We start from the raw sequence: 27502 nt of genomic DNA, 5'->3' as shown, positions 1-27502 counted from the left end.
ACAGAGAGACCTACGCATGCAAGAGTTGGTCCAAGAGGCTCTCACCTCGAAACCCGAGCTGGCCAAAGATATTGGTGGTTCATCACGTGGCGCAAGCCGCGATTCGGACTCCAACAACCCCGTCACAGAGAAGATCACGTTCAGTATGTATGATGGTAAGATGGATGCTACGATTATTCATTCTTGGTTGCATCAATCTAATGCTTATTTTGCGACAACTAAGAAGACAGGAAATAGTAAGGTTTTGACGGTAGTTATGTACCTTGCCGGTGATGTCATTAATTGGTACCACGCATGGCAAGAAGCACAGTTGACCACGCACTTAGAGGAGCCGAGGAAGGCACGCCCCTTTCTTTCAATTGGGCCGACTTCCAAGACAAGCTCAAGGCGCGGTTTATGTCCCCATAGTACCTAGCACGGTTGAAAGACGATTGGCTCAGTCTCAAGAAAAATGGTATGCCAATTATGTTTTTCTCTAATCGTGTTTTGTAGCTTGGCACCCAATTACGCAAATCGGATGATGAGCGCAAGGAGGCTTTCATTTTCGGGTTGGATGACTATATCAGGTTTGATGTCGAAGTCCTCGACCCAATCAATCTCAACAAGGCGGTAGTGATTGCTCTCGCACAGGAGATGAAGCACAACAAGGGAAAGCCCAAGGAAAACAAGACTTCCACAAGTACCTCTGAGACTTCTCAGAACTCTCACAACGGTAAGAATGGTAAGAACGGTAACTCTTCTAACAAGTTTTCCAATAGTCTCTCAGAAAAGATCTCTCCAAATGAACCTAAGGGTAAAGCTAACACAATTGCTAAACCTAAGCTCACTCCATATGAAAAGGCAGAACAAGGAATTTTAGGAGGATACATCACGTTGGAAGAACAAAGCATTTATTCTAAGGAAGGTCGTTGTTTTCATTGTCACATCAAGGATCACATAAAAAGAACATGTCCTAAGCTTGACTCTAACGAATCTAAAGAACCCACAGAATCCACCCTTTGTCAATGCAATAAATGAGAACACGAGTGTAACCCAAGTTTCTCATGATCCTCCCATTGATGAGTCTCTCATTAAGTGTTATGGTCATGTGAAGGGTCACCGTTTTGTCATATTGTTTGACCCAGGCAGTATGCATGATTTGATTAGTGACTCTCTTGTCGAAAGAGCCCGCTTGGAGGTTAGCAAGACATCTCCTTTCGAGGTGTCAAGCTTCTCTCCCAGTATGGACTCTCTCATCACGCAAGAGTGCCTTGATGTTTTGTTCATTGTTCAACAAGTGTCCTTCCGTAGAAAATTTGTAGTCTCTCCTCTTTCAGGATGTGATATGCTTTTGGGCATTTGATGGTTTCGTGAGCATAACCCTCTCATTGATTGGGCGGAAAATATGTTCACTTCCAATGTCAAAAGTGACTCTCCCATTGTCATTCGTGAAGAGCAAGTTGTTCATTCTTCATCTCTCATTTCTAATGTGCAGGCGAAGATTGAAAAGAATCCGGAGAAGGAGACTCTCTCAGTCTCTTCTTTTCCAAAGCATGACACACATGATTTGCATGATAATGGTAAGCATGATGATTTGCATGGTCAAGACGTGATTATTCACGAGCATGATGATTTGCAGGATAATGCTGTGATTGTTCACAAGGATGATGGTTTAGTTGATACTTTGTCTAGTGAAGCTAACCTCGTTGCAGATTCGATCGATCACGAAGAACCGATCTTGGCTCTCGAGTAGAGGTCCAAAGCACCCCCACAGGAAGTATTCTGTGTTCGAATGATTAGTCAACTCGCATTGTTCGAGTGTTTCATTCGTGACACTTTCCTGTATTTTAGTCACCGTCCTTATGTGATCCCTTTTCATAGGCATGCCATATTGTACGATGAGCACGATTCACTCATGAATGAGCACGGATGTATGCGGTTTAGTCATGAAAAGTTGAAATGTTTGCACCCAAGGAATTCACATTCCATGTCTCTTCCTTGGCATAACACAATATCCGAAAGAGCACAAGAAGGATTGAGTATCAAGCATCGGCATTTCCATTGTGATTTTCCACAGTTGATTGATTTAGATCAGAAAGTCAACATTCGACCCCATTGTTTGCATGTGTTTGATGAACGGTTTGGCACTCCGTCTATATGTTCATCTACATTGCATGTACAATCTTTAAAGAAGACTACAATTTTTCCAGTCACTTTATATGAAATGGGTATGTTCATGTTTTTGTGTTGGAAGTGGTTTTAGGATTTTCATCGTCAGAGATTCTTGAAAAAGGTAGACGCATGACTATAGACGAAGTTGAAGCATTGAAGGAGCCACAGATGACTCTGTGTCGCTTTCGGCGCGGCCCAAAGAAGCAAACGTTGCAGACCTTTATGAAGTTCAAGTATTGCATGACCCACGCATCAGAGTGGGAAGACGAAGAGTCCTTCCAGGACTCCAGACGCTGTTGGCGATCTCCCTCGACGCTATACAATTCGGTACCAGTACCTCACTTTGAAAAGGAGGGGATGTCACGTGCACATCTAACCCTATGTGTACGTGGACAAGCCACTTCATGGCAAGTGTTCAGTTCAGTTTAGTCAGCCTAGCTTAGGAAGTGATCTGGCACTTTTGTGAGACTGTTCGCAGACCGTGCATGTCCAGACACTTAGAGTAGATGCATATCCTGTGGTTGCACACAACGTGATCATCAGTTTTCCATCAGAACCCATCAGGAGCATTTTTACAGTACATAGACCTATTTTCCCTATTTTAGCCAATTTTCACTTATTATTTTTAAGTGACTTTTGTTGGGAAACTGGGTAGGGCAAATTAGCAAGCAAGTATATAAGAAAACCTAGCACTAGCACTTTCTGGCAGAAGAGGCAACAGGAACACTTTGTTCATCAAGCACCTTCTCAGCAAGATCCCCCCCAAAGACCAATCTAGCGTTTTTGCCAAGATCAGCCAGCGTTCTCATCGACAGCAAAGCCCTGGCGTTTTTGCATTGCAGATCAGCCCCGGCAGTAGCAAACTACAGCAGCAGCCTAGCGTTTTTGCAGCAGGACAACATTCAGCCCTAGCGTTTTTGCATCAGCATGACAGCCTAGCGTTTTGCAGTTCCTCGGCGATAGAACCCAGACTAGCATCAGCGTTTTCAGTTTTCAGCATCAAGACACCGCAGAACAAGTTCCGAACCTCTCGGATCTCACCTTCCCGTAGCAGATCCTCGCCGCACGGTTAGATCCATCGAAGTTTGCAATTTCAGCCCGGAAAATGCAGATTTCAGCATCTGTGTTTTCAGCGCGTCGTCGTTGCATCGTCGCCATTGACATCGTCACCGACATACAGGCAGAATTCAGCAGATAAAGATTTGCAGATTTCAGCCATTAGCGTTTTCAGATTTCAGCGCGTCTCGTCGTCGTCCTCATCGTCGTCGACATCATCGGCAAGTCCAAGCATTGTAGAGATTTGTGCAATCAATAGTAGACCGCTCTCGCCATAGAGAGTGGGGCCTTTGGAGGAGGGTTTTGACAACATTCTGGTGTTGTATTCTTCTCTCTCTATCTCTTAGTCTCAGCACCTTCATTCACAGTGTTTATCCACTTTGTTTGTGATCACTTGCACTCTCTCACTAAAGGAACGGAAGGCTCTCCCTTCCGTAAGTAAAAGGAACCCTTGAGCACAGTTCGGAGCACTCATCTTGAGCAAAGTTAAACATTCATTTCCGTTGCACCTTACAACAACTTCATTGATAAGTCAAATCTGAGACATGTCGTGGTGTACCCTAAGGAGACGGCAAGCAACTAGTGGTTGGCCAAGATTCTTAAGGTTACGCAACCCAAGACTTGGACAAGTTCAAGTCTAAGTTCTATGAGCAATTCCTTCCTTCTGATTTTGAGAAGGACATCGAGAAGGAATGGGTCTAGCTTGCAAAGGAGCATGAGAAAGTGTCTAGTTATGTGGAGAAGTTTGGTCGGGACTCGGTTCTTAAAGGTTACACCCTTTATGAAGATCTCGGATGAGGAAGTTCACGCAGACTTCATCCTCCACTTCAGAAGAGTATAAAGGTGTATCCACATGATACACACAATCATAGCTGAAGACTTGCATTCCATTGGGACTCCAAGGAAGATGGAGGAGAGCACCTACTGTGCGAGGCAAAAGGTAGTCTACTCTGGGAAATAACAAGAAGTGCTCTTTTTGAGAGACAGACCATTCTAAGAAAGGAGAGGGCAACAACAAGAGAATTATGTATCTATCACCGGCATACCTTCAGACCTTCAGAGAAGAAGGAAGGTGTTTTCACTTTGGAGAAAAAGGCCATGTGAAGTTTGACTGCCGTGTTCCACAACAATGGATTAAACAAGGCGCTCCTAAAGGTGTTAAATTTATAGAATCTCAAGTGAATAGCTTGTCGGGGAAGGGTTCAATCGGCAATGTGTTGTGCGTTGCGCTCTAAAACGCTATCGGAAGCAACAATCAAATTGCCTTCGCAACTACGTTTTGAAACGCAATAGCACTAGCCCTTGCCACCGCCTTGAGCTTCTTGTGATGTGCGGGCATTGTTTCTCTAGCCCCCTTTCCCAGACTTGTGTTTTGAGACGCTTTGCAGAACCTCCAACTTTCTTCCCCTCTTTTACTGGAGATTTAGTGAGGCCTATAGGCTGCGTATTGAAACGCTTTGGGTATCTGACCCAAGGAACCCTTGGCAGCGTTTTGAAAAGCTAGAGCTTCGGGAGGGCTTGGAAGGTAGCAAGCTTGGAAGACTAGTACCCCTTGGAGACTTGGAACGACACGTGCTTGGGGAGTACTCTTGAAGCTAAAAGGAGTGCAAAAGGCCTTGAAGAGGCTTGTAACATTGCGATGGCACCCCTATCTCAAGCGCTACCTACAAACTGAACGGGGACAAAACTATGCTCATTGGAACTTGATCATGCGGCATTGGTTTTCACGTAAAGGATTATGGGATATCGTTGACGGCTCGGAGGCACGTCCTACGAGGGACACCAACAATAGGTACACCTGCCTTCAGGATGAGGAGCACCTCAAATCATGTGTTGATGATATTATGATCATTAAAACTCATGCATTAACAATGAAGGACACACAAAGGCATGAAGAAGAAGAGACAAGGAGACATAACAAAGACACAAACACAAGGAATGGAGTCGAAACATGAGCAATGCGAAGGCGATGTCGGGCATTGCGGAATCTCTAGACTCTTACAAAGGAAATTTCTTCGGCCATACAGACTTTGAAGTGTGTCGATGCAATGTGGTCCAAGCTCATCGAAATGTTTGATCGAGATTCTACGATGCAAGTAGTCACCCTCCTTGGACAATTATTTTCCATCAAGTTTGAACCCGGAAGTTCCATGCAATCTTCTAATGAAGGCAAAGGTTATTCATGATCAAGTATGTCAAAGGTGCAGCGAAAAAGGGCAAATCGGGTGATGAACTTGTCTGCAACTGTGAGCAAACCTCCTCTCGGGACCGGATAGCCAACGGATCTTGGAGCTATCGCGATAGATCTCCTCGTACTCAAGCCCCTAGTGCGAACTGCCCCATCATACGGACACGGGAACAACCTACAGGCAATAACCTCCTCTGGGGATCGCGATAGATCTCCTCGTACTCAAGCCCCTAGCGCGAACCGCCCACCGTACGGACATGAGAACAACTTGTAGGTAATAACACACCATAGAGGGTGTGTACACCGGTAGGGAGAGGGAGCGCTAGCAAGAGGAAGAGGGATCGTTGGGGAAAACGCCAAAGAGAGAGAGATCAATGGTGGAGAGAGAAAACGTTGGAGAGAGACAGTGGCCACTCACACCAAAACGCTAGAGAGAGGGCGTGTGTCCAAAACACTAGATCTCTGCACTAAACAACATGCCAAAAGTACGAGAGAGGGGGGGGGGGGGGGGTGTCGGCATATATAGGGCAATTGGGAAATTGCCCTACCTGCCTGGAAAACCCCATGATCCCAAAAACTGACTAAAATGCTAATAAATATGTAAACTCTCTAAAAGTGACCTGACACACATATTTAGTAGCACAATTGCCGAAGACTTGAGATTCTAACCTCGGGAAACCCTAGGACGGGTTGGCTGTGACGTGTTTTAGGGTTAGGGTTTTTGCATCGAGGTCATAGAAGCATCTGATCAATGGGTTTGTTGGCCAGTCATAGACTCACTCTCCCTAGAAAGGAGGTCCATGCCAATGTCTCTATCAAAGCTAGAATCCTCTGTGCTGTGATCAGTTTGTCTATGTATTGTATCTATATTTGAAATTATTTGTGTGGCACTAGGAACATCCGAGTGACCTTCGGGTCTTGGACTAACTTGACTGATTTTTGCAGATCTTGGCCAAGGGGCCTAAATCCTAGAATGACATGTAATGAAAAGGCACATTTCTAGACCCAAAGGCCATGACTGCATGTGAATAGTTGCAACCAGTTGATGAAGAGCCATGAGTGAACGGTGAAGGGGCATAACCAATTGTGGAAGGAATGTGGATGTTGGTGAAAAGGCATGTCTTGCTGGGGATGAGTTACAACCAGTCGAGAGCAGGGATCCTCTTGGCTGGTCACTCTTCGCATCTACAACCACGTAAGTCACAAATTGTGACAACGAAGTTGAGATCACATACTGTCAAGTTTGGTTCTTTGCTCTTTGTAGGTTTGTAGTAGTATTCATTTTTCGATTATGTATTTAGCTTACCTGAGGACTTCAGAATGTGTTCCGTTAGAAGTTGTTGTGTGAAGTTAGATTTCTAGGATTCAGTTTTTAAGATGTCTTATCTTTTTCTTTTTTCGCTTAAAGTTGAGTACTTGTTTTAAGCCTAGTAAGTTGCGTCAACTTATTTTACACATGCCTTTTCTAAAAACATTTTTAAGTTAATAATTCTTTCTATATTTTGTGGTGCGTATGCCCTATCAACTACCTTTTCTTTTGTGATAATTTTTCCAATTTAACGCTTCTCTTAGTGCTAGGCTTCATTATGGCTGAGTCTGCCCTTGATCTTCGGAGTCATGACAGAAACTCAGCACGCTGAACTTTGTGTTGATGTATGCTCATGTGTGTGTGTGCGTGTGGTGTGTGTTGTGTTTGGGAGCATATGTTTGTACCTAGTTCTACACCCACTATTGGGCACTGACGACGTTAGTGGGGATGTCGTGGTATTTAGTCAATACTATGCATGATGGAGCTGGTGGTTATATTGTCTCGTGGGTGACTACCATGAGTATATACCTTGCACTTTCCTTCAAGGGTGAATCTTGGTATATCTTGGATTCATCTAGGTATATTTTTTAGTCGTATAGCGGACATGCAGACCTCACATTGTGATGTTTTCGTCCGAGTTACGACCTGTTGATATTGTGCTAATTCTTTCTATCTTTTGTGGTGCGTATGCCCTATCAACTACCTTTTCTTTTGTGCTAATTTTTCCAATTTAACGCTTCTCTTAGTGCTAGGCTTCATTATGGTTGAGTCTGCCCTTGATCTCCGGAGTCATGACAGAAACTCAGCACGCTGAACTTTGTGTGAATGTATGCTCATGTGTGTGTGTGTGCGTGTGGTGTGTATTGTGTTTGGGAGCATATGTTTGTACCTAGTTCTACACTCACTATTGGGCACTGACGACGTTAGTGGGGATGTCGTGGTATTTAGTCAATACTATGCATGATGGAGCTGATGGTTATATTGTCTCGTGGGTGACTACCATGAGTCTATACCTTGCACTTTCCTTCAAGGGTGAATCTGGGTATATCTTGGATTCATCTAGGTATATTTTTTAGTCGTATAGCGGACATGCAGACCTCACATTGTGAAATTTTTGTCCGAGTTACGACCTGTTGATATTGTGCTAATTCTTTCTATATTTTGTGGTGCGTATGCCCTATCAACTACCTTTTCTTTTGTGCTAATTTTTCTAATTTAACCCTTCTCTTAGTGCTAGGCTTCATTATGGCTGAGTATGCCCTTGATCTCCGTAGTCATGACAGAAACTCAGCACGCTGAACTTTGTGTTGATGTATGCTCATGTGTGTGTGCGTGTGGTGTGTGTTGTGTTTGGGAGCATATGTTTGTACCTAGTTCTACACCCACTGTTGGGCACTGACGACGTTAGTGGGGATGTCGTGGTATTTAGTCAATACTATGCATGATGGAGCTGATGGTTATATTGTCTCGTGGGTGACTACCATGAGTCTATACCTTGCACTTTCCTTCAAGGGTGAATCTGGGTATATCCTGGATTCATCTAGGTATATTTTTTAGTCGTATAGCGGACATGCAGACCTCACATTGTGAAGTTTTCGTCCGAGTTACGACCTGTTGATATTGTGCTAATTCTTTCTATATTTTGTGGTGCGTATGCCCTATCAACTACCTTTTCTTTTGTTCTAATTTTTCCAATTTAACGCTTCTCTTAGTGCTAGGCTTCATTATGGCTGAGTCTGCCCTTGATCTCCGGAGTCATGACAGAAACTCAGCACGCTGAACTTTGTGTTGATGTATGCTCATGTGTGTGTGCGTGTGGTGTGTGTTGTGTTTGGGAGCATATGTTTGTACCTAGTTCTACACCCACTATTGGGCACTGACGACGCTAGTGGGGATGTCGTGGTATTTAGTCAATACTATGCATGATGGAGCTGATGGTTATATTGTCTCGTGGGTGACTACCATGAGTCTATACCTTGCACTTTCCTTCAAGGGTGAATCTGGGTATATCGTGGATTCATCTAGGTATATAATAATGTTTTGTTTTATCTAGTTTTGTTTCGTAGCAAACAAAGTGATTTAGTTAGTTTGTTTGTTTGTTTTTGTTTTTGTTTTTCTTTTGTTATCTTGTGTCCCTTGCTTTTATAGTTTTATGAGTGCTTTATTCCCTCTTATAATTCGTGAGTTCAGATTATTCTGAACTTATGAAGGTATACAAATTGTGACAGCATCCCAACTGTGGATGCCAAAATTGCAATTTCTCTGGTTGGCAGGGTTATTGACACCATTGCAGAATTGAGGTCATATTATGTGTTGGTGGTACTGTATGGCTAAATGGTTATGTTATCAACATGGTCTAATGTTAAAGCAGAGAGCTGAACATGTTTAGTTGATGGCATTTTTGTGGTTCAATCATCATCTTGTGTATTGAGAGAGAGTGTTATTCAGACACTTCGCCAAGGCAGAAAATAAATGTGGACATGACGTACACTATTTATGTGCCAAGTTGGAAGCTCTTGCTCCTTTTGAGATGCTTTTTGTTACCTTTAGTGCTGTTTTAAAATGTTGCTAAGTTTTGAGATTCTCTAATGGCTGTAGGTCAGAGAATTAGCTGAGAAAGAAACAGAGAGCGGTGTCTTTCAAATGCTGAAGCAGGATGTGACACGGTTTCTCACCACAATTTTAATTGGCACGACGTATGGATCGATTGCCAGCTTTCAACTTGTTTGATGTTGATGTTGGATACTTTTTGCTTAGTAATTCTGCTCATGTAGTGTCGCAAACATAGCAGCTACTGCTCTAGTTACTGATGCAGCTACAGCCTTGTTTGGTGAAGCTGGAGTAACTGCAGCTACTGGTGTAATGACCGTAAGTGCCTTTGTGAGCCTAATTGCTTTTGTAGTTCGCTCAATTATCCAGAAAGTTGATGTCGTTACCTTGCCTTTACAGGTGGTCATTTTGCTGCTGACAGAGATCACTCCCAAAAGCATAGCTGTGCACAATGCAACAGAAGTTGCACGTATAGTGGTATGTTTGCATTAACCAGACTTACGTGCTATTGATTGGATTTTTTTGGTATTTAGACCTGTGCTGCTCTGTATCAAGCTTTAGGAGCCCGTTAAGATGGCAGTTACAAGAAGGTTGATTCAAAATTCAATTCTCTATTTCCTGTGAGACTTTTTGGGCGTGTCCTAGATCACTGTGATTAATTTTGCTTGTGTACACTGGTTTATGGTGTGGCAGGTGAGGCCTGTGGCTTGGCTTTCATACGTACTTTATCCAGTTGGTCGAGTTGTAACTGCTATCTCGATGGGTTTATTGAAGCTTCTTGGTCTGAAGAGTAGTGGGTAGGTATCCTATTGCTCCTAAAATCTGATGATAAATGACAAATAGCTCACAGACAGGTTCAACTGTTGATTAGACTCGAGAGTTTGTCTGCACTGTTAAAATAGAGTAATAGAATGTGCTGTTATATGCTGTTTTTGTCTCCTTTCGCTTATTGCCTCACCTATTTCATTTTAAGAAGTTTTGACCTGATTCAGAACAATTTATGTACCCTCCAATCAATGTGAAGTTACTGATGATAAGTTATATTGCTCCACAGTGAACCATTCGTCACTGAAGAAGAGCTGAAATTGATGTTGAGGGGTGCAGAATTAAGTGGTGCCATTGAAGAGGAAGAGCAGGTAAATTTGACTCTATTGTTAGTACATACGATATTGGGAAGTGTAGAACTAGGTCTATCAAGCTGCATAATATCTGATATCGTTCAGTAATCAAACCTGATCTTCAAGTTTTAACCTTTGATTGACATAGCACAATCAAAGGTGAAAATTCAAATATGTGTTTTGTTCTAGTTTTCCAGAATTTAGTGACTTTGACGAATTTTAGTGTCAATGACATACATTATTCAAATTTGAAACGTAGGAAAGTATGTTATATATATAGAATGCTCATGCATTTGACATTTGTTAATTTTATTTTTTGTGAGTGTCTCTAATAATCTGCTTCGCGGGGCTGAATCCAACTTTAAGTCCAGATTGATGCTTACTTTTGAAGCATATATGTGAAAAATGAAACGAGATCAATAGAAATTCATATCAAATTAAAACCCAGGAAAAACAAAGAAATCAATGTAGATAGAAAACGGCTTTCCAATGTAGAGATGATTGGGAGTGCTTGTGTTGTACGGGTATTCATCTGCACACATTACATAATGCAAGCTGTCCAAGTAAATAGAAGCAAGACCTGTTCTAGGGTTCATCTTGTACAAGATTTTAAAACAAGGGCAACATTTAAGGACAAGAGCTTAGAACAAGGACAACGTTAAAGGGATGGACATCGAGATACAATCTTAAATGGTGCCTTCCCCGTTGAAGTGTGAACAATGTTGTTACAAGAAAATTCCACCAATGGTAAATACTTCTTCCATTGGGACTTATTTTCAGAGATATAGCACTTCAACGAGTCTAAAGTTTGAGTTGGTAATCTCTGACTGTTCACCCAATGAACTGTTGTTAATGAAATGAAGAAGAGAATCTGAGCATAGTGCCCACATTCCCTCACACTGCTTGCCAAACAAATACGCACAAACTCATCCACATCCTTCTTGATGTGCAGCCATTAGAAGTATCTCTCAACACCCTTAAGTGTTGCCTTTATGCCCCTGTGCCCAACAAATGGAGGATTGTGACACTCAGTCCACACCTTTTGCTGACGTGTCACACAAAACATGGTATTTCGCATAAAAAAATTTCTTTGAGAGAATATCCTGACACTGTCTCTTGCCTCTGTACCCTGTCGAAGATCTCACCAAAATCCGGGTTTGTAGCATACAGGTCCTGCGTTGCATCAAAATCCTGATGATGCACTGAAGTAACAAGGGATATCTGTGGCTTGCGAGAGAATGCATTTGCCACCACATTTTCCTTTCCCTTCAGATATACAATTTGGAAATGAAATGGTGACAATATGTTCGCCCATCTCATATGCTTCTTTAAAAGCTTATTTTGGGACAAGAAGTATCATAAACTCCGATGACCCGTGCACATTGTAAAGTTTGTACCGGGCAAGTAATGCCACCATTGAGTCAAAGCATGAATAACTGCTGAGAGCCCCTTTTCATAAATCTGTGCAACCCTCTTTGGTTTTGACAACATCTGACTCTGGCTATGACATGTCTCTCTTGCATTAAGACCGCTCCTAAATAGCTTTCACAAGCTTCACATTTAACGTCAAAAGCTTTCTGCAAGTCTAGTAACTAATATTGCCTAGTAGTCAACTTCGGCGTGAGTCTCTCAAAAACTGCAAAGGTCCACCCTTTTCTGAGTTAGGGTGTGCAACAGAAAAGCAATCTTTGCATACTGTCAAATAAATTGCTTGTAGTTAGAGCATACTCCCAAAAAGCTCCTTACATCATGTACATCCCTCAAAGGGGGCCAAGCACAAATAGCCACCACTTTAGCTGTATCCATGCTAACGCCTTTGGATCAAACAATGTCCCACAAAGGTAGAAGGGACTCACTTTTTTTTCCTGTTGATAATGAATTTGTCTTTTGTATAAGTATTAGAAGAACAAAAGGGGAGGTATTGTGTTGGATCAAACCCTTTTTCAAAAGGTCCTGTATTTGGCTTATAATTTCTTCCAATTGGGTGGGGCTCTGCTCACTCTGTAAGGGGGCCAATTCAGAGGAGTAGTACTAGGGATCAATTCTATGATGTGATTCTTCGGTCTTTCTCGAGGTAACTCCCCAGCCAAATGTTCAGTTCAGGCATCTCTCTTGATTCGTCCAGTCGGTCCTAGTTTCTCCAAGGGACAAGTGCCAGGGAGTGAGGGTTGTTTTGTGACTATGCCCGGCCAGTGTGAGGTAGGTTTGTCATGTCGGGTTGTGTCTAGCCATGTTTAGCTCGGGTTTTGGGCTTTGTTCCATGGCCAATAGGCTCTTGCAGGCTAGGGGCAATACTTAGCAAGGGGGGCTCTGAGTCTCAGCAAACAAGTGCACCACAATGTGCCTACATCCGGCGGCGTCACATTGAACTTGGCTAAAGGCCAAAGTGTCTGTACCAAATGTGTCACCCGAGGTCCCCTGTGTGGTGTGAGAACTCAATAGCCTGGACCTGAAGCCAGTCAAGAACTGTGGGCAAGTTCCACTCTGTGTGATCCCTAGCGCATAGCGGAAAGGAGAAACCTACCGCTGTATCTAGAGCCTTGGTGCCTCGGTTTGCTAGAAAGAGTGAGCTCGAAAGCAAGCTGCCTCAAGGTGGGGAGAAGGGTCACCAAGGAAACGCGTGAAACTGTAGTCAAAGAAGTCCCATCATCTGCTAATATCAAAACTAGTCAAACCATGGGGGATTGCTGCAATAGGAGAGGTCTGAACGAAAAGTGGCGTCCTCAAGTGGGGTTCCCCCTCTCGAGCCATGCGATTCCTAGCGAAAGCATTACCAAGAGAGCGTCTAGTTGCGGATGTGTGTCCAGTTCCTTGTGTTTGAGGAGGAGTGTGGGATGGGTTGGGTGATGAGGCTGAGAGCCCCACCGGGGAAAGGGGGGGAGCAAGAGTTGGGAGTGAAGGAGGGGGGGGGGGGGGGGGGGGGCGGGGGGGGAGGAGGTGGAGGCAGAACAAAGGAGTCTGAAGGTGGAGGGGGGAAGGAGGTGGCGGTGGTGAAGTTGAGGTGGAGGGGGGCTCTTGGTGTAGGGGGTCAAAACGGTTTCCTGTCTGAACGCAATGCTGCTGGCCTGCAGGAGGTCGGACACAAGGGGGCAGTGTGGCTAGCCCGTCCTTGTTGACGGCGGCCGGGCACCTTCTGCGAGCCGTCAGCTGGCTGATCACTGGCCTTTGTCGAGGTACCAGCTTGTGTGTCTTGGGTACCTGTCTACTGGGCATGCTCAGCTTTGGGAGGCTGCGCATGCGTTGTGGGTCGAGATCTCCTGCGAGGACAGGCCTTGGCTAAGTGGCTCATCTGTCTGCAAATGAAGCACTGGTTTGGGAGTCACAAATACTCCACCCTCTGGCGTAACCATCCCTCACTCGCCCTAGGTAGAAGGACCACATTTGGGAGAGTATGAGTGTCACGAACCAGAATGCGTACTGAAGACACACTGGCAGCCTTGGCTGCAATTGAAGCTGCCGTGCGCGGGGTCTCCAAGATTGTCCCGATCTCGGAACCAATCTTGGAATGAAGCGGTAAGTACTCCCTCCTCAAGCCAGGGAAGCATATGGAAATGGACAAGTTTGCCTCCACGACAAGAACATCCAATGCTGGATCGAAACCATGGCGCCACTGTCGGAAATGAGCTGAATTGGCAGCCATCTTGGGAGTCTCAAACTCGATCTGATAGTATCCTCGTCCGAGAGGCTGGATGTCAATGATCTTCCCCACCTTTGCTAGAAGGCGGGCCTGCAGAAGGTCGCGTACCTCTCCTCGACTGGGAGGATTGCCAATAATCTTGCAGATGACAGAGGTGGCGTGAAGGCGCTCCACCTCTCCTGCAAGGCTCGCTTGCTCTGTTGGCGACAGAGCAAGTCGGATGGTGGGCTTGGTGGCGTCGGACGAGGGGGCTTCATCTAAGTCCCTTTGTGGCTGCCATGCACTGATCTGCCAGAGAGTGGTCCCCTAGGCTCATTTTTAAAGGCTCATGGCCAAAAAGCACAACTACTAAAACGTCTACTTGATACATCTCATTCCAAATATGCATTTTGGGTCCCCCTTTTGTGACCCGTTAAAACTTGATGTTTCGGGAATGTTTTACAGTTAGGGTGTGTCTCTTTGGATGCGGTCATCCATCCAAAGTTCGTGGGGAGCCATCGTAGTGAACATCCTCCTAAGATTCTGATGGACGCATGCCATTTGGCCTTACCATGTCAAAATCTTTGTAATTATGTGCTTCATTTGAATGCTTTTCAAGGTTTCACTCTCAGCTCTATTCATATATGGTTTCTGTGTTTCTATGGAACACTTGCCTTCCTTGCTGTGCTAAACGTAGCAGAACTCTGAAACGTGAGTTTTGGCTTTTGCTATTTCCATTTTGAGTTGCAACTTGATAAGTGCAATTTGGTGCAGGACATGATTGAGAATGTACTCGAGATCAAAGATACTTATGTTCGAGAAGTAATGACTCCTCTAGTTGATGTAGTTGCAATTGATTCGAGTGCTACTGTGATGGATTTTCGGAATTTATGGGTGACACATCAATATTCCAGGTAAGCAGTTCTCTTTCTGATGTACAAGTTTTCCTGTTTTTATCCTCAAAAGAATTTGAGTTGAAGATCTACTTTCATTTGACAGGGTGCCGGTGTTTGAGCGACGTGTTGACAACATTGTTGGAATAGCATATGCCATGGATATGCTTGACTATGTTGAGCAGGTGCATTTTGTGTGATAGACATGCTGAGCTTTGAACCTGGGGCTCTAAGGCACTCTCTTTGGCACGAGGTGATCTTTATCTTTGCTTGTTTTAGGTTGAAGTGTTGCAGAAACTGACCGTTGGTCGAATAGCTCACAAGCCTGCATATTTTGTACCTGGTACATATTTTTTTAAACTCTATCGAATGCTTGAATGATTTGATCATAAACAAGTCTATTTAAGGGGCTTAATTTCAAAGCGGCATTGTCAAAAGGAATCAGCATAGCCTTTTTTCAATCTGTTGTTGGCTCAAGGCTTCTTATTTGATGATAAACGAGTCTATTTAAGGGGCTTGATCTCAAAGTGGCATTGTCAAAAGGAATCGGCACAGCCTTCTTTCAATCTGTTGTTGGCTCAAGTCTTCTTACATCTTTGCAGGGGAAGGTCCTTTTTTGGTAAGTTATTAGCGATTTAGTCGGACCCTCCTATTAAGTGAGGACAAAAATGTATGGGATTGCACTCGAACAGAATTTCACACTCTGCAATGAAGGGCAGAATTTAGTCATGTCAAATATATTATACACGTGACCATTCTGTAGGAATCTAGAAGGACAGTTGGTTATCAGATCAGAGAAGTGATTGCAAATTTTTATTCCATTGGTTGTTGATTGCAATGCTTTGTCCATCTGCTTTTTCAGACTCGATGTCTGTATGGAATTTGTTGAGAGAATTCCGAATCAGGAAAGTGCACATGGCTATTGTATTGAATGAGTATGGCGGCACTGTTGGTGTAAGCAGTTTCTTGCAATTGCCAGCATATTTGTTTGAGGCAGAAGGTATATATTTTTACGTTTCATATTCTTCTTGCAGCTGGTTACCTTGGAAGATGTCGTGGAAGAAATTGTTGGAGAAATCTTTGATGAGAATGACTCAAAGGTCAGAATCTAAAATGCCTATGATAGAAAACATTGTTGTTATGTAATCTATGTGTGTCGTTTATTCAATAATTTTTCTCATTTATTAAAAAAGGTTTATAAGTTTTCTAGTACATGCTCCATATGGAGTACGTTCTTTCCCCACTCTCTTCGCCATTCCAGGGCAGGTGGCCTTTACCTCTTTTTGAAAGGTGGCCGAGACACAGATGGCGACCCTTAGAACGTTGCCTTGACCACCCCTGCAAAAGCCACCATTCGAGTCTTTTTTGTTAGAAGAGAATTTGTGCCTTGCAACAGAGGTTGGGTCATCTTCAAGCTCATTGGCACTGGTCTAGACCAAGGAAGATGCGTGATGCCTTACAGGCTCGTCTCTCAGCAGAGGTGGTCAAGATCATTGTTGTGTAATTATTGGGACACACATATTACAAGTTTAGTTTGATGCTTTCGACAGGGCAGCCAAGTGATTCAGATAAGCCCTCTCACTCTTTGAGCTGCACGCACCTCCAATGTTGGCACCATGGTTTTGATCCTGCCTTTCATCCTCCTGCTGGGAAGGTAGACTTCTCTCACGGTGTGTCCCCCAAATGCGTAGAAAAGACCTCTTCTTACTCAGATTAAAGAGGTACTGGACCGGCGCATCAGTTTTTGCGAGATGTAATCAGCCGTTGGACGAATGATCCACTGGCCCTCAACTCGCTCACAAACTGAAGTCGGAAAACTGTCACAGGACGAACAGAAAATCACACTTCAATACTTGAAGCTGAGATAGGAGGCGGAGTTACCTTCGGAGAGTGTTGACCCTCAAATAGACACCCTTGGTGGTATTTCTTTATTTTATTAATAGAAAGAGAATGACCACTGCTTTGTGCGACCATGCACTTGTTTGATGGTCGCTCAACTGCTTTGTGCTACCATGCACTTAATTTGTTTGTTGGTCGCACTTAATTTGTTTACAACTTGCATTGAAGCCTAAATTTATAGGCACTCTGGCCCCAGTAGAAACTCAATATTGTATGTTATTAAAATCAGTGCTTAAAAGCACTCATAAATAATTTGTGAAAGATAATTGATACCAAAAAAGCAACCCAGCGGAAATTCAGCCATGTCAGCCCCTATTTGTACCTTGACTGCCACATCATCAGTCCGTACAATGTGCTTTTGTGGCCGTGATTTGGGGCGCATTGGACTCAATTTTGGTTCTGTGCTCTGCCACCTCAACTACTGCCTCATCTATTGCTCATCTATACAGTGCCACACCAGTGGTTTGTCACATGCCCCCTCTCCACAGATGTGTAATCATCCTCAATTACACCTGTGTACACAAAAACTCTAGTAACATTGTTAATGAATTCAAACTTAAAGCACATACATTGGACGCAGAGAGAGAATTCTAGAGTCATTCATCTTTAGACAGAGATACTCACGACTGATAGTCACCAAACATAAGAATAATCACATTGCTCCATAGATACCTTGCTCAACCATGTCTACATGCTAACACATGATCGCCTAGTATGCTGGCACAAATACCTTTCACATATCATGCCTTCCACCGTCAATGCATTATAATCTAGTATGCACAAGTTAGCACAACATGCACACGTTTCATGTATCATGACTTATGCTATGTAGCACACCATATGATCCCCTAGGATGCCCAGTACACATACCTCCATGTATCATTATTTTAGGCTGGTTAGATTTTTTTTTTTCAATTTTGCATTATGTCATTATTTCCAAAAAGTGAAGTGCAAAATAAAGACAAGAAGAAGGTGGTTATAAGATTCAAAAAGTGTATCTCAAGAAGTGTCGAGTTTTGGGAATCATTTGATTGTAGATTCACATCCAAAGTGATAAGCTTGCCAGGGGATGAAAGAGTGATATGCTTCTTGCGAACATCAAGAGTTTCAGTAGCTCCATGATTCAAGAAGATAAAAGCTAGTAGCTCCATAAAGTATATCATCGATTCTACGAATCGGAAATCTGTTTTTGATGTTGATTTTGTTGAGAGTAGTACAGTGAAGTACTAGGCTGGACAAGACCCTTTTCCAAGAGGTCTTTCACTTGGTTCATAATCTCTTCGTTCTGGGCTCGGCTCACACGATAAGGTGGCCGGTTCGGTGGTGTGCTTCCAGGTATCAGATCAATGGTATGATCTTCAGGACGAGCGGGTGGTAACTAGCCTAGCAGGCCCTTTGAGAAGCAATCAGCATGAGCGTGGAGAAAATCTTGGTGTTCTTTATCAAGTTCGGTGTTCTTTATCAAGTTCAGACATATTTGTCCTATCCTCATCACTCAACTCTTTCAAAAAGATCGAGTAAACAAACAGACTGGATTTCATTAATTTAGAAATGGCCGAAGCCGATACACTAGGGACAGACTCGCCCTTAAGTTTTACATCGAGTACAATGGTTTTGCCCTTCTCTGTGGTCAATGTCGCTTTCCTCGCTCGATAGTCGACCACGGCGTTGTTCTTGTGGTACCAGGGAATTCCCAAGAGAACATCACAACCTTCCAAAGGCATTATGTAGAAGTCCTCATGCCCCAAATACCCCCGACAATGCAACCGAAGTTTGCCAATGAGAGGTGTAATGGCTACGTCCCTACTGGGTGCCGCTAGAACTGCCTCTGCAAGTAGTCCCATCCGATCGGGAGTGATCTCGAGCCGCGCCGCCAATTCCGGAGAAATGAAGTTGGCCTTGGCTTCTCCATCAAAGAAGATCAGGGCTTCTTGGTCTTTTACTTTGCCCCAAGCTCGGCGAAGTTCTGTACTCTCGTCCATCGAGCTGGGATCAATACCCATGCAATCTGGAACCAGTCCTGTTTTCATCTTGCCTTTTCTTCCACGTTTCTCAGCTGCTCTCGAACTCTCAGGCCTCTCATCGTCCTTGTCATTTTGTTCTTTCTCTGCCTTTTTAGGGCACTTCGTGAAGATATGCCCAGTTTGCCCGCATCCAAAGCACTTCCCCTCCTTGATGTAGAGAGCTCTCTCTTGAGGAGTGAGTTTGGGTCGTGCATTCTTTTCTTTCTTTTCTGGGTTGCTCTTCCTCTTTCTACTTTCATTTGTTCGGCCCTTTGCGTCATGATCTCATATGTGGGGTAGGTCAAACTGCCTGAGTGAATGGCAAAACCCCGTTTCGCATGACTCGTCAACTCCTATATAAAAGCTGAATTTTGTTCTAAGTAGTGATCTCGGATCTCTGTAGGAAGACCAAAGGTAAACCGCTCAATCTGTTCCTTGAACGAGATCTTCTTAGAGGAAGAGGCGGGTAGAAAAGAGCTCCAGAATCTCTCGCAATAAGCCTGCACTGTATCCTTCTTGGTCATCCGAAGATGGTTCCAAGCAGTTCGTATGTCGCGTGCATACTCTCGAATCAGCCATGAAGAAATAAAAATCCATTTAACTGGCGCTCTCTTGTTTAATAGAAGCGTGGACCACCAAGGCATTCCCCTTAAAGTAAGAGGCAGCTCTTTGAATCTTAAAGTGCTCTGAGTAACGCCCTCCTGAGAAAGCTATGTCAAACTGCTGTATAAAAGACAAAGCCTTCGAAGCATCTCTATAACCAGAAAACGTGTCAAATTTAATTGACTGTCCACCTTCCTTAAACTCTCGGACATTCTTGCTTTTATCTTCCAGAAAGTCATACTGGTTGGCTTTATTAAAATTCTTCTGCTTTGCGTAAAAGATGCTGTCATCAGAGTCCGAACTAGCTGAAGACGAGTCCTCTGTAGAACTGTCAACCACGGGGCGAGATTTAGGCTTCTTTGCCTTTTTCTTGCCCTTTCCGAAGCGTTGCCTTTTGCTTCGCTTTTTGCCTTTTCTGTCTTCTTCGCTCGAGTCAGAGGAGCTAGAAGAACTCGAAGAAGAAGAAGAAGAAGAACTGGGTACTCCTTCAAATCGAGCCGATTCAAATGTACACTGACGACCCAAATAACCCAGGAAGTCAGCGCCTTTCTTCTGCTTTTTGTAGTGCTTTTTAGCTTTACTCCTCGCGTAAATCTTCATCGTGATCTCTTCCCGTATCTCCGGATGCAGAGGAAGTCGACTACTCTTTGCCTGAAGCCATAAGTGTCGTGTAAAAAGGATCGGATTTCCCGTAGAAGAGAAATCGGTCGTGCTCTGATACCACTATAACAGACTTGGACACTCCAAGTCGAGAATCTACCGCGACACCACAAATAATCACTTCAAAACAGTTCACAGTTCACACTTGATTCGACACTCGCCCGGCGGAGTTCCGTGCCTAGAGATATTGGCCCCAAAGACTGGTGCCCCTTTCGGTATTTCTTTTTGTATTAATCTGTGTTCAAAGTACAAGAGTGTAGGCAGGCGCTCACTCTCAAACTTTGCGTCCAGATGCTCTGCAGAGTGAGAGGCTTGCCCACTTATTTAAAGAGTTTACAAGGGATGCCAAAAGCAGAGTCCCAAAAGCTGAAATCAAAAGCTCCGTGAAAAATAAAGCATGTTTCATCTTCTCTCTCTCTCAAGTTCTCTCTTGAGCCACAGTAAAGCAAAAGCAAAAAAGCTTCTCTCTCTTTCTCTCTCTCAACTTGCGTAGCCAGTAAAAAGCAAAATCCACGCAAATCTGCCCTGCTTTTGCTGCCGCAAATTGCGCCGCTTTTTACGGGATGCCACGTCAGCAGTACGGCAGTGCCACGTCAGCAGCTTCAGTTGGGGTCATTTTCCTGCAGTGTGTGTATGTACAGTAGCCACGTCGCCAGTTTATGACAGTAGCGGTCAGCGTACAAATTAGGGCTCATGTGGGTGAATTTCTACTAGGTTGCATTTTGAGCATTATAAGCTTTAACAAATGATTTATAAGTGCTTTTGAGCATTGTTTTTAATAACATATAATTTTGAGTTACTCTTGCCACCAAAGTGCCTATAAATTTGAGGCCTTAATGCCAATCATAAGCATATTAATTGTGTGGTCACACAGAGAACTTACCATATTTTCTTCCATCCATGATGCCGAGTCTCAACCCATTCAAAGATGGCACTTCTTCGGTCAAATTCAACACTTCATGCATGGTTAAAGATCAACTAAAAGCATTGCAGTTTCTTCAACAATTTGATCTTGTCTTCCACAATGGACATTGCTCTGTAATGGTGGAGTACCAACCCCGATGCTCCTAAAACATGGCATTAACTCGAGGTTGCTTTTGCCAAACATTATCCCATTGCAGCCTTAGAGGTAAAAAACAATTGATAATGTACTCCACTGAAACCCTGATGATTACAACCAAAAGGTTTGTGACGCCCATCTTCCTACTACTATTTTCAAAGAGTGTTTCTTGGCAAATCAAACCTATCAAAGCCTTCACAATGCAAGAACTTAGGAATCATGCCACAATTGGATGTTGCAAGCAAACCCACTTTCACCAATGGAAAGATCCTTTCCAAGGCTTCACCTCTCCTATCTAAATCCATTACTCGTTCATCCTCTGTACCTCCAAACAATCGCCACGCCTTTCAACCTTTCCAACTCTCGGCTCAACAAACGGAATCTTTAAGCAAGAATAATTAGTGTTACCAACGATTCCAAATTAGCCATACTTTCCACAATTACCCAACATTCCGAGTACCTACTCCCTCATGCAAAAATTCCCGCTCCAAAACGACCTAAACCGTCTAATGGCATTATTGTTGATATGATTGGGACTCCCTCTTACGATGATTTTTGTGAGCTTCGCCCTATTGGATGTGCAGTTCTTCTTCAGGGATCCTCGTGCTTTAGCAGGATCGACTTGAAAAGTGGATATCAATAGATCCGAATCGCGCCTGGAGACGTCTACAAGATAGCCTTTCAGATGACTTTTGGGTTATTTGAGTTTTTGGTGATGCCTTTTGGCCTAACCAATGCTCTTGCGACATTTAACTGGATGATGGACAATATTTTTCGAGAGTATAGACTATTCGTTGGCACTTTCTTTGACGACATCATTGTTTTCTCCAAGGATGAGGCAGAACATAGAGAACATTTGCTTCAAGTCTTTCAGGCATTACGAGATTATAAGTTAGTGATTAATGCGAAGAAAAGGGGAATTTTCCTACCAGAGATACACTTTTTGGGACACATTGTCTCAGCAACGAGAGTGCAGATGGATCCGGCCAAGATAGAGACTATCCGTGATTGGCCCGATTTGAAGAATGTCCATGAAGTTAGAAGCTTCTTGGGATTGTGTTCGTACTACAGGCAGTTCATTCGAAAGTTTGCAGAGGTTGCTTCCCCTTTGCATATCTTGACACAGAAAGGAGTCCCTTTCTTGTGGGACCCACAGAGGTGATTGCCTTTTAGACATTGAAAGAGAAATTGACTACGGGACCAGTTTTGACTTTGGCGGACTTGCAGAAGTTATTTGAAGTATATTGTGATGCTTGTGGTCGTAGTCTGGGTGCAGTCTTAATGCAAGAAGGCCATGTCATTACTTACGAGAGCCGATTGTTTTCAAGGCTGGAATTGACAGCATAGATTTATGAGAAAGAGCTTTTTGCGGTTATTCATGCTCTTACTCAGTGGCGGCATTACCTACTCGGAGCGGATTTTACTGTCTTTACAGACCATCAAAGTTTACGCTACTTCTTGTCACAGAAGCAGTTATCGGAAAAGCACATGCGGTGGGCGAACATCTTGTTACAGTTTCACTTCTAGATTGTCCATGTGCAGGGACAGAAGAATTTGGCGGCAGATGCTTTGTCTTGGAAGCCGTTGGTTCTGGCTATTTCTGCGATACATCATAGGAGCTTCGAGGATATGGTCAATCAATATGCCACAGATACAGATTTTGCAGACATTTTCACCCGGATACGGGATGGGGAGATAGTAGCAAGATATTCCATTCGGGATGGCTACTTGATGAGGAAAACTTTGTTGTGCGTTACACAGCTGTTGAGGGAAAATTGCCCGACACTTGGAGGATTCACAATGCATTTCATGTGAGTCTCTTGAAACCTTTTAAAGGTGATGTGCCGGAAGATGGGGAGCCTGATGAGCAACCCGAAGTGGAAGAAAACGAGGAGATCCTTGTTCCTGAACAGATTTTGGCACATAAGGACAGAAAGAATAAGGGTAAAGTCTGAAGGCGGTTCTTGGTTAAATTCAAGAACTATCCTGCATTGGATGCGAAGTGGATGGAGGAGGAGGACCTAGTAGATACTCCTTAGATTGTGAAACTTTACCTTGAAGCTTTTGGTTTAGCATAGTCTACTTCAAATGGAACCCCGAATTCAGCTTGCAGCTTGGCCGGAGATCTGGTGCAGTGGGTTTGCACAAGAGGGGAGTTACTCCGGCTCCTTTGTCAACAGATCCCTCGATTTTTGAATACTATAGTCACTGATGTCCCTTTGAGCTTCAGGGATACTGAGAGTTGACAATATTCTGTTGTATGACTTTATGAAATGGAATTCCGGATTATATGAAACTGATTTGTTCTTGACTTGTTTAAGTGCAGGAACCGATAGACGAAATGATTGCAGCATTTTGGTTTGAATGATCTCGATAGACATGGTTGCAATAGGGGTTAGTCAATCAGGCATCTATGAGGTCCTCAGTGGATCTAGTTTCTTTTACTAATTGCATTGCCGATGAATCATGGTCTAAGATCCGAATAAATGTTGAATGTGATTTGTCATGTGATGTCCTGTGATGTCAAGTGATGTCCTGTGATGTCATGTGATGTGACTGTCGATTGGTACATGTGCTAGATGTGTGTTCCTAGTGCGTCGGTACTTACATTGAGTGTCTCCTAAGAGAGTTTATGGCTTCTGTCTATTTTGCAGGCGTAATCGAGGGCGATTACAATGCTTTCAAGAGGGGGGTATGTCACAAATTGGTGACGTGGCTACAACACACACACACACACACACACACACACACACACACAGCAGGAAAATGACCCCCGTTGAAGCTGCTGATGTGGCACTGCCGTACTGTTGACGTGGCATCCCGTAAAAAGCGGCGCAATTTGTGGCAGCAAAAGCAAGGCAAATTTGCATGGATTTTTCTTTTTACTGGCTACGCAAGTTGAGAGAGAGAAGCTCTTTTGCTTTTGCTTTACTATGGCTCAAGAGAGAACTTGAGAGAGAGAGAAGATGGAACATGCTTTATTTTTCACAGAGCTTTTGATTTTCAGCTTTTGGGGCTTTGCTTTTGGCATCCCTTGTAAACTCTTTAAATAAGTGGGTAGGCCTCCCACTCTGCAGAGCATCTGGTCGCAGAGTCTGAGAGTGAGTGCCGGCCAACACTCTGGTACTTTGAACACAGATTAATACAACAAGAAATACCAAAAGGGGCGCCAGTCTTTGGGGCCAATATCTCTAGGCACGGAACTACGCCGGGCCAGTGTCAAATCAAGTGTGAACTTTGAACTGTTTTGGAGTATTATTTGTGGTGTCGCGGTAGATTCTCGACTTGGAGTGTCGAAGTCTGTTACAGCTACACCATCAATTTTTGCAGTCCGCTTTTTTGTTGTGATTTATGGCACGGTAGATTCTCGACTTGGAGTGTCGAAGTCTGTTACAGCTACACCATCAATTTTTGCAGTCCGCTTTTTTGTTGTGAGACTTGACTTTGTGCTCTACCGCCCCACTTGATGTTTCATCTGTTGCTCATCTATAGGGTGACAGGTCAGCAGCTTGTCACACGAGGGGGTAGGTAAACCTATGTTAAAGCACTTGTCCTTAGGCTCAGAGGTGGATCGGGTATTGAATGTAGTACACTTCGAGTACATGGTCAACTGATTCCAAGCATGGAGGATTTTTAACTCAAAAGCTATAGTGAAATCGTCTTTGGAAAGAAACAGTTTGGTGCATGTAAGAAGGGGAACCACCGGCTGAGAAAGTATAGGAACATATTGCTACTTGTACTAGATGGTTAAGGTAGTATACAAGAAAAAATCTCGTAAAGTTGTTGGAAATATTTTCGCAGATAAATCATCTCCATTACTTGTGTTGTCTCTAGACATTAGGATGGGTGCTAGAGCTATGTCCGGCCAAGTGTGAACATGGCCCTATGTAGCGTGACATGAAACGTTTCATGGTTTCAACTGTTCCAAGGTTTCCAGGCTTTGAAACGTTTTGTTTTGGAGCAAGAGAAAATGGAAACATAGGTTTCTTTTTTTTTGTAATAGATATGTAATTGTAGGTATTTATGTCTCTTTTCGTATGGCACATCTACCTGTGTGTGTTTATACATATGTATGCATTTATGTATACACACATAGAGAACCATGTACATGCACAAATGAATTTATCATTCATTGGCATGCCAATTTGGTCACAATTGAAGTATGAACGTGAGCAAGACTGAAATAAGAAATAGAACTACAAGAGATAAAACCTGTTGTGTGTGTGTATGTACACGTGTAAGAGCCCCGTACAACTAAGAGTGCTTAAAGAACTTGACAAAATATTAATCACAACACTTCAAAGAGACAAGAGGTAGAATGAGGGTTGAAGATGGCAACCCCCCTCCGGAGGAAATAGATTTTTACTCAACCCAAGTACCTTAGGATTGAGCTTAGTTACAATCAATGCGAGAGTGAGTTTAAGTAGACTCACACTTGTAGATCATGCAAGATGCCATGTGCACATGCATAAAAGTAAACATAAGTAGACTTCTCTAAGATATGTACAAAGATAAAATTTAGCTGCTGCGTATGCTAGAGAAGAGATCTAGTGTCTTGGTTGCTTGTAGGATGAATAGAAGAGGCAAAACTGAAGGGAAAGAGCAGGATTTTCAGATTTATAGGTGTGCTGCCCTGAAAAACAGCAAGCTAGAGAGAGAGAGAGATATGGCTTCTTGAGGATGAAGGAATAGTAAGCGTAGAGAGAGATGGTGATGGTAATGAAGGGGTTTTCTTGGGCTAATGGTAGAGGAAAATTCAGCAACTACGAGATGGGGAAATGAGAGGGAAAGAGGCTTTATTTATAGAGAAGTTGCCTCAAGAGAAAAGGGAAAAGTTGAAGAGGATTGTGACAAGTGTTTAGTAAAAGATAAAGTTGGCATGACAAGTGTCCACACACTTGTCTCTTCCTTTAAAAGCTTTTTGACTAGTATCCACACACTTGTCTCTTCCTTTGAAAGCTTTTTGACAAGTGTCATCTTTTGGAAAGTTTGTGACAAGTCCTCCTTTTGGAACCTTCCTTCTAGAATCTCTCTTCTAGAATCTTCTAGAAGCTTCCATCTTGGAACTGCTAAAAACACACATTAATATGGGTATCAACTGAAAGCTCTTTTTGAGTACAATACGGTTTTTGCTTCAAAACATGGATTTAACATCTCTATGAGGAGATAAAGCATTCAATGCATTCAGCCTACATATGCATAATGAGCAATCTTCATGATCATGCCATCTTGTTGATTGTAACTGTCTTTTCAGGCGGATCTAGCCCACACTCCATGGCATCAACCCTTTCTATGTGCAAGTATAATCCCGATATGCACGAGTTACAAGTCACAGGCACCCAATTGGGTTATCTAGGTGGGAGTGTGCACTATCTATGTTCTAACCCACTGTGGGGGTCCACCTTAACCTATGACTACTCATCGGTGATCATACTACGGTGCACTATTCTAGTTATCTTGTTTTACAAAAGGAAAACACACATGTAAATTTAAGATCAATAGAAAAAGGATACAAGTTCTTTTCTATTCAGGTGTGACAGCCCACTCGCTCTTATTCAACTGTCCTCAGCTGAAAAGCTTCCTCATATTGTTTAAGAATCTCAAGGTAAGCCCGCATGAAATTTTCATCCACCCACTTGGCGTCAGCTGTGGGTAAATCTTTAAACTTCAATAGAAATTTCCGTGTCAGAAGGCCACTTGTTGTAGTTCGATCCTTAAGAAAGAGGATTTGTTCGGGTTGAATGAGTTGCTCTGTGTCTTCAATTTTTGGGGGATCCTCTGTAATATGCTCCTCTGGTATTGGTCCCATGTAAGGCTTTAATAGGCTTACATGAAACGAATTATGTATCTTCCAATGACTTGGGAGTTCTAGCTTGTAGCATACTTCATTAATTTTCTTGATGACCTTGAAGGGTCCAAAGTATCTTTTTGACAGCTTCGGAAAAGAGCTTTTTTTCCTTGAACTTTGCTTTAACCTGTTCTTATCAAACTTTAGTAAGACATATTGTCCTTCTTTGAAAACCAAATGCCTTCGTCGCTTATCAGCTTGCTTCTTTTGTCGTTCTTGGGCAGCTTTGATAGTGGCTCAGACTTTATTTATAGCTGTCTTCAAATCTGAAACAATCTCATCAGCGGCAAAAATCTTGTCTTTGGTACGGATAGGTGGAGGTATTATTCTTCCTTGCATTATTTCGTTTGGAGCCTTCCCTGTAGAGGAGTGTCGGGTGTTGTTGTAGGCAAACTCCAATAGAGGTAAATACTTCTCCCACTGTGACTTCTGCTCACTAACATAAGCTTTTAACATATTAAGTAAAGTGAGATTCATGACTTCGGTTTGCCCATCCGTTTGTGGATGAAATGATGAAGAGAACTTTAAGGTTGTTCCCAAATTCTCAA

General features: G+C 43.2%; 1 protein-coding gene across 1 annotated transcript in view; it reads left to right on the top strand.

The window, feature by feature from the left end:
• LOC147456370 (putative DUF21 domain-containing protein At3g13070, chloroplastic) overlaps positions 1-27502 on the top strand; it is a 60035-nt gene that overhangs the window by 20927 nt on the left and 11606 nt on the right. Inside the window, exons 2-11 of the mRNA XM_086514884.1 lie at positions 9303-9400; positions 9479-9572; positions 9654-9731; positions 9948-10051; positions 10309-10390; positions 14763-14902; positions 14988-15066; positions 15161-15224; positions 15744-15835; positions 15916-15981. Of these exons, the coding sequence (XP_086371010.1) occupies positions 9303-9400; positions 9479-9572; positions 9654-9731; positions 9948-10051; positions 10309-10390; positions 14763-14902; positions 14988-15066; positions 15161-15224; positions 15744-15835; positions 15916-15981 (897 nt within the window). The remainder of the gene's footprint in view (positions 1-9302; positions 9401-9478; positions 9573-9653; positions 9732-9947; positions 10052-10308; positions 10391-14762; positions 14903-14987; positions 15067-15160; positions 15225-15743; positions 15836-15915; positions 15982-27502) is intronic.

Source organism: Adiantum capillus-veneris, chromosome 6, assembly GCF_014529385.1.
Source record: "Adiantum capillus-veneris isolate H3 chromosome 6, ASM1452938v2, whole genome shotgun sequence".
In the NCBI taxonomy this organism is placed as follows: Eukaryota; Viridiplantae; Streptophyta; class Polypodiopsida; order Polypodiales; family Pteridaceae; genus Adiantum; species Adiantum capillus-veneris.
This window is presented reverse-complemented; position numbering and strand designations above follow the sequence as displayed.